Consider the following 11,678-nt stretch of genomic DNA (forward strand, 5'->3'; position numbering starts at 1 on the left):
GCTTGACGATTGATCACAAACAATGGATCAACCACCACCTAAGGTTTATTTTGGTATTCATTAAATGTTTAACATCCTTAATTGTAATTTCTTTGTCATTTTCACCCTTGTTTATAGAACATCATGATCAATTAGCATGTAGAAATTCGACAACAAGTTCCTTGGAGTGGACAAGCTATTAGCATACCTATGACCACTATGTGTCTAAGGCATGTGTTTGCATATCGTCAGTAAGAAAGTAAATGTTTATATTATGGCAACACTATAATATTTAAACATGTACGAGTAAATCAAAACACAATAACATCTATATTAATGTAGAGTTACACGGTTATGTTGTTATAACCAGAAATATTCAGTTTGCAAATTTACCGCATAGGTTTTGGTTCAAGTTTCAAGCAACATCAAGCAGGATGTAAAAGCCAATTTAGTTCAAGTGAATACTCTAGTAGGTATGTGTATTAAGTTAATTACTATTAGATTCATCGTTGTTGATCATGTCAATTTCAATATCCTCCCATTCTCCATTGCCTAACAAATAAGCAAAATGAAGTCTAGAGTCAAGAACTTATAAACATTGTATTATCATACTATTTCAATATATAAGCAAAACATACTCTTTCGAAGCGTCATTGCCACAACATCATTGTTCTCAACCTAGCATAGAGAAACCCCAAGGCTTTTAGGATTAATGAAACAAGAAACCTCTTATTTTCATATGTTCATAAAAGCACACCCAATAGACCTAAAACCATGTTTTAACATTACGTAGTATTGCTCATCATTGTGAATTTCAGGTTCAACATTTATAGCAAGTATGCTCTACCTAGCAAATATATAGAATGATAATAAAGTTAAAATTACTTCAATGGGACCATTGATCTTGTTGGAATTCCATCATCACAATTGTTATATTCTATTGAATTGTGTAGCATGTGAGAATTTTGACATATTTGGATATACTCCTCTACTCAAATAGTCAATATATGTGACATTGTACATCAATATATAACAAGGATCCATTTGGGAATATGAGCAAATGTGATACAACACGTGCCTATAAGTGTCGAAAAGATTTTTTAAAGTTAGCAAGAAATATACTTGGAATTTTGAAATTTTAAAATTGATCATAGGACCACAAATCCTTGGATTTTAGACAATTCACTCTCTATTAACCCACTCTTTATTTGATAGAAAAGTCTGAATGAAATAGCCAATCAAATTGTTCAATCGTAGTAATGGTGATTGATTGATAAAGTGTGCATCACTTGTGGTTAATAAAGATATCCCAATATGTTACCTGTTGTTGAGAAAGTGTATTTGCATCGTCAAGGATATGATATGAGTCAAGGAGGATCAATCGTTGGCTCCTCACAGGATTGCCTGTGAGATTTTGCAACTTTTGTTTCACCTGTATGATGGTATCCGAGGGATTGCATTGGACGAAATATGTGATATTCTTCCTCTTCACACGAATGTGCATAGCCTATTCAAACAAAATCCAATTTGGATGTCAACATATGGATTCATTATTGTACCCTAGTTATCATAAGAATAATTACTTTGACCCTAGCAAGCTTTACTAGTTATAATTCATTTGAGATTAGAACTTATTATTCATTCCCACATGCATTCTCAACTCATTATGGCAAGCTATCCTTAGAACATCACAATATAGTGGTTAAAAGAACACTAATAAGTTGTGTTTTCACGACATTTCAAATTGCTCCAGCGATATGACTTTATTAGATTTTGGTTTAGGTCAAAATTCTTCTGAGGGAACTTTTTTGTTTATAGTACATCCAAAAGAGGTGAAAACTCTCACATAATGGTGACCTAAAGATATTCTACAATCAATTAGAAAGAGAATTTTATTGTGCATGTAGGTTGCATCCATCTAGAGGCCTCACCAACCATGTTATCAACAAGTCAAGGCCATCAATACCTCTATGTCTTGACTTCGATAAAGCATTAACAAATAGGATCAAGTTCCTAAGAAATGCTCAAAAATATCATGAAGAGTACAAGAAGCATCAAAGACAATTACGATGATATGTCAATCTGGGTTGAACATAATGAACTTGGATGAAAGCTCACTACATATGTTGGCATTTCATAAGTTTTTACAATTACAACTCTGCTAACAATTAAGGTTTCTTGATCAACATTTTGGCAAGTTCTTGTTTTTCGGTTCCTTGGTTATAACCATATGCAACAATCTTCAAAAGTTTCAAGTTATGTGCTCAAATAGCTTTGTAATTACTCGCATTCATGTGTATGGAAATGTGTACATTTACAAGCATCATGTGTCGCAAGACATTCACATATGCATCCATAGGGAAACATAGATATTGAGCATGTTGACCAATCATAATTATCTTCGAGAAACATAGAAGGAAACATATTCAAGTGCAATATGGGTGTTATAACTTTTCTACATTATTTAGATATATATGTTGGATTCACATCAATTTTATTTTTCAACAAGACATGGAAAGGAGTAGTATGGTTTAGTCTCGTCTTCAAAAGATGTGCATATACATTGCTTTCTTTATTTTCTCCCTTTTTTTTGTAAATCATTTCTTCATGTTGTCAATTTGGCATCATAGCTCGCTCGTGCGCGCGCGCGCGCACACACACAGATATATACATAGCTAGCTATCCTCTTCAAAGTTCACGAGAGACCAATTACAATCTACGAGACAAAGCCTAGCCCGTGGTGGGGATAAAACTCTCAATTTTATTACTTTTGATACTATTGAGTAACCCACCAAGGCAACAACGCACACACATAGACACATGGAGATAGTTGGATTGTATTATCATCTTTGTAGGTCAAATAGGACCCATGAGACAAAAATATAATGTGAAAACATTATACATGGGAAATTGAATAGTGACTCTTGATGTTTAAGAACTTTACTGAATGAATGTTAATTGAGAGTGAACATTGTGACTATGCGAGAAATTCATGCAAGGATTGGATTGGGTTGAAGATGTGTGGAAAGCATAATTGAATGTGATAAAAGGTAGAGCATTGTATCAGAGTCTGATACTCAATCTCCCAAACTTGTCTAGGGCAATATGTGCACACAAGAGAGAGACAAGCAGATAGATAGAGACAGAGACAGAGATTATATTAGATCTTTATTGGCCATGAGGATCCCAAATTTGACCTCTAGGACTGAATACAAGCATCATCTTGTATGCGACTCCTTCCCAAGAAGGCGGGTTACTACTTTGTAGTAAAACCTCTTTATGTAAAAATAATGCACACACATATGTGTTGCCCTTCTTGGTGAATACGTCATTGAAATTTAACATTTCCCTCTAACAAGTCACCTACTTATCATGAGTTCCATTATACATTGAGCATGCTAAAAGTAAGCAAGTGTCATCATTATATGCCTTGCATATCTTCATACCTGGTTTTCATTCTGACCTTGTATTGGGGCCAACATTAAGGGTAAACATTTTGCGATGTAAAATTCCAATTTGACCTTTAGCATCTTGACATGTCATTCTAGTGCCTTTGGTAATTTAACCTCATATGTGATTCTACTCCACACACGGTTTTAACCATTATCCATAACGTCCATGGGGGACCGATTACGATATCTTGGGAAGGGCCTAGCACATGGCGAGTACTGATCTTGGTTCTCTCAATTTTATCGCTTTGATGCTATTGTGTAAACCATATAGTGCACACATTTTTTATTATTGTTCTTCAAGGTCAAATATGAACTATGCAAGAAGGAGAAAGAGAGAGAGAGAGAGATTTTGTGCAAATGGGAGCATGAACAAGCAAAAGAAGAAACAAAAAATTATCATATACAAAACCTTATAGCTTACCATTTCTATATTTGGAATTTCGATCTCTTTGGTAAAAAGTTCTACCTCTTCATGACATGAAATAAGTCAATTTATAAGAGAAGTTTATCGGTAGATGTCTTCTCTTTCTGTTTGTGATGCATATACGTGGGTGTGTGAGAGTTGGTGTAGCCCTTCTAAAAAACGAGTGTCAACAGGTCCACCTACTCAATTATGAGCATTCTAAAATTAAATCAACAAAGATAGTTTCCTTTTATTTCCACCCGCAAAATCAATATTCCACCTTCTACGACGCATGTTACCATTACCCTATTCATTTGTGTATATACTATGTATCGTAACACAAACTCATGGTCAGAATAAGATACTTGTAACATGATATGTGAACTATTACACTACACTTTTTGTACCTTCAAGCACGATCATGACCACGGTAACCTATCATTTATGCCTCCCATTACTTACTATTCCAATTGTTTCCTTCTTTCTTCAATTGCTTGTAAGATCTTTGATAACTTTTCTACACAATCATAAGACCTAAAAGTATAGGTTACTTTGATTCTCCCATTTGCATGTGTAGGAAGAGGGACCAAGAGAGGTAATATAATGACCAAGTGATAACATGCTTAGAGATGTAGACGGTGTGAATAAAGTTTGATATCTCTTGACTCATTCTACACATTGTCTCTAGAATAATACAAAAACAAAATGTCCTTGATTCTTGGAGTTATATAATAAATCCTTTTTGCATTTTGGAAGGGTTGATATAATGTTGTAATGCACCACATTCTAGATATGTGTCAAACACTCAATGCCTTTGAGAGAAGTATTATTGTTATTTCTACAAAAGAGCCAATATTTTGTAACAGAATTAATCATAAAGTATTACACAATGATTTTTTTAGATGTATAAAGGTAACACTATGTAGCATTATAAAAGGATTTGCCAAGCAAAACATTTACATTCAAGATATTATTCATGTGAATATTAATTGAGTGAATGTCTAGACTTACAATGAATCATGACAAATCAAATTATAAAGAAAAATTTAGTCAAGAAGTTTCCTATCTATGATCCCGAGATTAGATGCCTTCTTAATGTACTCATACTTCTCCACAAAATTGTCACACATTTGTGATATCTATATGGTTGAATGCGATAATGGAGGACAAGTTTTGTAGTGTAACACTTTCATTTGACATAAATGTCATTTGCTTCCAAGTTCTGATTATACAACGGAAAACTAAATAGGTTAACTCAAACGTCAAGAGAAGAAAACCACCTTTCTCTAAACAAAAGTGTAGCGATAATTGCAATTTAAAATCTAAATACGTTTTAATAAGCTTAATTAGAATTTAATCAAGTTTGATTAAATGAATAAAATAATACATGAATTGTGTCCAAAACAAAATAGTATCTTTGTTCTATGCAAATAAGGATAAAAAGGCACTTTAAAAAGAACAAAATTTACATAATGAAAATAGGTTTGTTATTGTTTTTATAGATAACTTTAGAAAGATACGATCTCATAACAATGACATCTATGTGTATATGGTTTTCATAAAAGTCCACGGGTAAAAATAGGTGAGAAGATACTTGTTCATGGAATAATCCTTCACTTATTGCTTCTTTGGTCATGCTTTCAAGCTAAACCTACGATACAATATGTGGAACATAAATTCATTAACATCATAAGATTCTAATGTTGATATTACAACTAGACTCTCACATGTTTTGTTAATACAATATTTAATGTAGGTGATGTTGAATACTCATCAAATTGCACGAAATTATGATCTTTCTTTATGAGTGTCGAGTTGTATATGAGAGGCCTATCAACATGTATCATTCTTAGGGGGGGAAAAGGAGATTATAACCACATTCGGCCAATCCTCTTCGAACATCGTTGTGCATTGTATCATGACACTTCCCTTAATTCTTCTTTAGGCCCTAAGGTGTTTGGAGCACTTGACAAGCATGCTCATCACCGTACTCAATTATTTAAGGCTAGGGGTTCTCTAGGTTACAAATCTAACAACATACAAAATTCTTCTAAAATGAAAGGAAGGTTATACACAAAGTTCCAATCTATCGCTTGGTGTATAGCCCTAGTTGACATTGCAATAAGACAAGACAACTTCCTAAATAGTCTTCCATGCTAATATCATAATGTATACATTTTACTTCTCTCATCCACAAACCCTTTGCCTTGCTAATTATTATGGGGTTAGACAACATTTAGTGCTCTTAAGAACTAAGGAAAAGTATGCCCAAAGTTCAATATTTTGACTAACTATTTAGTTCTAATATTGGGAAACCTCTTTCCGTCTAAAACAACATTGATCTCTTCCTTGTACCTATCACATACACCATTAATTTTGCTCAATGACAATGTTGGGCACTTCATACATGTTATTGTATGTTATGATTGTCACAATACTAGTACCTCCACTTGGGAAAACATTTACATCCTCAAAACACTAATGGGTAACTTGTTATACAAGATTGTCGCTAATTCAAAATGATTATACCATGGTAATATGTCCTGTATAGATGAGATTAAGAAATACTACCATGTTGCAAAACTGGCAGCTCTCTAATTCCATCGACACTTTACTAATGACTATGAAAGGTGCAAACACTATGAACACCATACAATGCTGAAAAAGTGTTTCTGCATTACACATAAGGCTCTCATGCCTATGCAAACAACAACATCCAACCACAAAAATTCAAGACACATGAACCACACAATGAAAATGCATATTCATAGGCAGCACCTTCAAATGACTAAAAACGTGTAAATGCTACAACTTAAGCTTGTGTGCCCAAAAGCTTACAATTTTTCATGTACAATGATATACTATAATCCGAAGATCGAAGATAGGACTTATTAAATGGTTTTGAAATTTGTTGCTACACTTCTATCGTGATTAACTGGTATTCAAGAAAGGGTCCATGGGAGTTGATAGTTCCATTGAGGTCCTTGAGTTGACTCTGTAAATAGGGGCAACGTTTTCCATAAGTGAAGGAGCTTCTTCTTTCTCTTGTTCATAGTCTCTAGTGAACCATGCATCTTGTCATACTGGCTGCGTACTACTGCCAACAAGTTCTCCCATATCTCAAGCAAGACATCTGAGAGGCGTTGATCTGCTGCATCATAATGTCGGTTGTAGCGACATTTCCATAATGCCCATAAGGTTATTGTAGTCACAGTTTTCCATATTTGGACAAATCGCACCTGCTTTCGAGGTTGTTGAAAGGGGTTGACTAATATCAATCCTCTATTATGTACCGTCATTGCCTCTTGAACATCATTTGCCTCATACAAAACCAAGTTGGAATGTAGCACTCCCCACATAGTTGATCCCCATGGAAATAGGCAACCGACATTGATTGTCAAAAATAACGAAAGAACTTTATTCCATACTTGTTGAGCCAAGGGACATGACCAAATGAAATGCTTGGCGATCTCCTGAGCTTCATGGCAAAAGGCACATTGTCGAAGATTGTGTGTTACATTCCCTTTCAATCAGTGACCAACTGGTAAGGCCATATATGTCACGGACACACCAACGTGGACTCGAATGGCACATGAAGACAGAGATGTAGATCAAGGAGTCTGCAAGATGAGGTGAAATGAGAATACTGTATTGATGTGTCAATGACTGGTGTTGAATCCCTTGAAAGGGACGAAGGAGGTTACAAGTATTTATACTTTGAGTCGAAGTACATGCATTAGAATATTCTGGAGATTATTTGGGAGAATATTCTAGAACCCTCTAGAACCTTCTAGTTCTAGAACTTTCTACAAACTCCTAGGACTTGAAATTGATAATCTACTAATAATCTACTAAGATATATATACTATGATCATATATTTGGATGTGTTGGTTAGAACACAACACTTGACTATATACAGGAGGTCAAGAGTTCAAATTTTGACATGACTGTTGTCATGTCTATGACATTATCCTCCCCTTTACGGCCGCCTTTTCAAAAGCATGGTGTAGGGGTGAGCTGAAGAGGAAACCAAAGTACATTGAGGAGGGAGTGTCCATGAGCAGTCCTCACCATAAATAGGAGTACGGGTGAACGCGAGCGACCGTGTGTGATCCTCACCAGAGACTAGAACACCAACGAGCGTGAGTGACCATGTATAGTTCTCATCGAAGACTGTAACACCAATGTGAGTGTGAGCGACCATGTACGGTCCTCATTGGAGACTGAAACACCAACGTGAGTGACCATGTGCGATCCTCATCGGAGACAGGAACAACAACAGATGTGAGCGACCATGTGCAGTCCTCATCGGGAATTGGAACACCAACGGACGTGAGCGACCATGTGCGGTCCTCACCGGGAACTAGAACACCAATGGGTGTGAGCGACCACGTACGGTCCTCAACAGAGACACAAACACCAAGGGCGTGAGAGACCATGTACAGTCTTTACCGGAGACAGGAACACCAATGGAAATGAGCAACCACGTGCGGTCCTCACCAGGAACTAGAACACCAACGGGCGTGAGCAACCATGTGCGGTCCTCACCGGAGACACAAACACCAAAGAGCGTGAGCTGTTGTCCATAGGCCAGAAATATAAATTAATTAAATGTAATACGTTGGTAGGTAAGGCGAGTAGGTAAGGTAGAGTTAGGTAAACGCCGAGTTTTGAGCCTCACAGTCAGCCGGCCGCTTGGCTCTGTATGAAGAAAAAGAAAAAGTATATAAACCGAGGTCTGCGTACCTCGGCAAGGGGGAGATATCTAGAGCCTAGGCGAGGTCGTTTCATAGATATAAGAGCTTTGTAAGGTCACCGGCCATGGGCCGTGTTTTTGTAATCATTGCTAACTGTTTGCAGTAATACATATCTATTAGCTCTTGTTGTTTTCGTCTGTGTGCCGTCGTTTCTAAGGTCTCAACTAGTATACGACCCGGGCTCTATTCCGGGTATGCTCTCTATTTTCTTCACCTAACGACGCCTCCGTGCACAAGTCTTCACGTTACACTTCCCTTGATACCAATAGCTTGTAGGCATATCAAAGGTGTTTCCAACAGAACAGTTAACACAATTTGGCACGCCCGATTACAACTATGAGATCACAGCGAACTACGTTGAAGACAACCTTCAGCCGCCATTACGACGCCCAATCGCACCAAGCGGTCTCAGCCATCTGGCCGACGCCCTGACCCAGTCGAAGGCACTTCTGACTCGGCAGTCATGGACCAGTCTTTCCAAGAAATATCGGAGGCTCACCAGTTGCAATCCTCGCCACCTGCTACTCGGTCGCGAGTTGAGTCCACACCAACCTCTCCACCAAGCCCTCCAGAGGTCACCCACCCTGACCCTAACCCTTTTCCGGTTTTACCGGAAGACCTCGAATTCGATACCATGCCGTATCCTTACCCACGATACACCGACAGCCCCGACGCGGAGTCGCACATCCGTGGCTTCGTGTCCACCTGGTAGGCCAACCACTCAACACAACGACTCTCGCCTGCCGAAATCGAGGCCTCAAAAATTGCCGGGTTTACGCTGTCGAGGTTATCATCGCGGATGTGTAGAAGTCGGGTAGGACCACGGGGGTCTCGAACCAAAGAATCAGGGAAACGAGGAGGGAGGAGTTTGGGGTCACGTAGGTCTTGAGACCATGGGAGAGCGGGCAAGTCTAGCGAACGAGTGAGAGCAAGAGAGACACCCGTAGACATAGACACGGACAAAGGCATCGAGAACGAAGTAGGTTAGGTAGTAAGAGTTCTATTAAAACACAGGTGCACAGTGCCGTGAGTGGTTACAGCCGGATCAGAGCCAATGATGGAGCGCGGAGCCTAGCAAATCGCCAGGTACCAAGAGACGTCGGTGCGTAGAATGTCGATCCCCAGGTCGGGAGCACTCGGGCGTCTGACGCGAGCAAGGGGGAGCCTCTTCTTCCGCGGTCCGTCCTCCGTCTTTCTCTGTGTATTCTTTTCTTTAGATGGCATCCCGAAGACAGTCAATGGTCGCCCCTTTTATAGCACAAGGAGCGACCGTTACAAGCATTCATGACCTGTCACTTTTGTCCTAGATTTTCTCCCCTGATTTACTCTCCTCGTAACTCTCCCTACTTATGCGATCTCTATGCTCTAACTACCTAGTAGTGCTCCTTATACTCATGCCTAGTACTTGTCCTATTTAATTCCCTCGAGGCGTGCACTCGCGTAAACCGGTGTTCCTGCGCGTTTCACCTTGTTTCTGACAGGAACTGCACGCTTCGTATACGCAACGCTCGGCCACAACCGAGCTTAGAATCATACACAGAAAAAAAAAAAGGGGAATGCAAGCACGACACAATGGAGAGAAGAGTACACAGGATGTTTAACGTGGAAAACCCTGAGAGGGAAAAACCACGGTAGTCCACTGACTGCTAACTATCACTATGTCACAATAATTACAACAGTGAGCTCACGAAGGCAACGACCTCGTGCTCACGATCTTCGCCACAGGCGGCGGTTACAACAGAGGCAACGACCTCTTTCTCTCTCTCTCTTTGTACACTGTTACACGCTCTAATCTTGTGCAAAACAAGAATGACAACAACCACTCAAAGTATTGCCCTAAGTCATATTTATACTAATATGACTTTTCGACTATTTACAAATATAGCCACGATGGACTCTCAGAAAAAAACATATTTACAAATATGTCTCTTCATCCGGTTCTCACCGGGTCTGCACCATCCGGCTCTCCGTAGCCGGGTTCTCCTCATCCGGTTTCGGCCTCGGCCGAGTTTGCTCTTCAACACTGTTCTTCTCCCTTCCCATCCGGAGGGACCTGTCTCCCAACAAACTCCCCCTTCACTCCGGCATGGGGTGTCTTACTAGTCCGATCCTCTTTCGGCATGCATCTAGCTTGTCGGGTATCAACACTTTGGTCAGCATATCTAACCCGTTCTCGACCGTGTAGATCTTCGTCAGTGCGAACTCCTGGTCATCTACTCTTTCCTGGATCCAGTGATATCTTCGCTGGATATGCTTCGTCCAAGAATGGTAGGCCGCATTCTTAGCAAGATGGATGGCACTTTGATTGTCGCAATAGAGCCGGTATTCATCTTGTCGGATACCGAGCTCTTCGATGAAGTCCTTCATCCATAATATTTCCTTGCCGGCTTCCACAACCGCCATGTACTCCGCCTCAGTGGTTGACAATGCAACCGTCTTCTGCAGCCTCGACTACCACGAAACAACTCCCCTTGCATATGTCATTACATACCCGGATGTAGACCGGCTGGTATCCACATCAGCCGACATGTCCGAATCGGTGAAACCGTCAAGTTGAGGTTTTTCGGAGCCGAATCGGAGACACATATTTGAAGTGCCCTTCAAATACCGGAGTATCCATTTGACCGCATTCCAGTGCTCCTTGCCGGGATTGCTCATAAACCGGCTCACCACTCTGACTGCGTATCCTATATCTGGACGGGTGCACACCATTGCGCACATTAGGCTCCTGACGACAGAGGCATATGGGACCTTCATCATCTCCGCCTTCTCTGCTTTTGTCTTCGGGCTTTGATTACCGGATAGCCTGCAGTTTGCCGGAAGTGTCGATCCGACCGGTTTCGCATCTGACATATTGAACCGTTGAAGCACCTTTGTCATGTACTTCTCCTGTGATAGCCACAGTTGCTTCATTGACCGGTTCCGAATAATATGCATCCCCAACATCTGTCTTGCCGAACCCAAGTCTTTCATTGAGAAGGTCCGGTTGAGAGCCTTCTTCAACATCCGTATTTTGGCTTGGTCATGTCCGACGATCAACATGTCGTCCACGTACAGAAGGAGTATCAGGAAGTCGCCTCCTTCGA

General features: G+C 39.7%; 1 protein-coding gene across 1 annotated transcript; it reads right to left on the minus strand.

Moving 5' to 3' along the window:
* Nucleotides 1-314: 314 nt before the first annotated feature.
* LOC147869411 (polyubiquitin 9-like) lies at nucleotides 315-3,967 on the minus strand. The gene is made up of 4 exons (XM_087338404.1): nucleotides 3,853-3,967; nucleotides 1,301-1,486; nucleotides 618-657; nucleotides 315-531 (listed from the first exon to the last, which is right to left on the minus strand). Exons 1-4 carry the CDS (start codon nucleotides 3,853-3,855, stop codon nucleotides 467-469), a joined length of 294 nt encoding a protein of 97 aa, XP_087194530.1. The 5' UTR covers nucleotides 3,856-3,967; the 3' UTR covers nucleotides 315-466.
* Nucleotides 3,968-11,678: the final 7,711 nt, after the last annotated feature.

Source organism: Azolla caroliniana, unplaced genomic scaffold, assembly GCF_043228905.1.
Source record: "Azolla caroliniana isolate FFs.n. ecotype wild unplaced genomic scaffold, voAzoCaro1.0.p SCAF_1, whole genome shotgun sequence".
Taxonomy (NCBI): Eukaryota; Viridiplantae; Streptophyta; class Polypodiopsida; order Salviniales; family Salviniaceae; genus Azolla; species Azolla caroliniana.

Coding starts and splice junctions, on each gene's coding strand:
- LOC147869411 (XM_087338404.1), bottom strand. Junction 658..1,300: donor ATACACTTTCTCAACAACAG/GTAACATATTGG, acceptor TCTCTATGCTAG/GTTGAGAACAATGATGTTGT. Junction 532..617: donor GGCAATGACGCTTCGAAAGA/GTATGTTTTGCT, acceptor CTTATTTGTTAG/GCAATGGAGAATGGGAGGAT.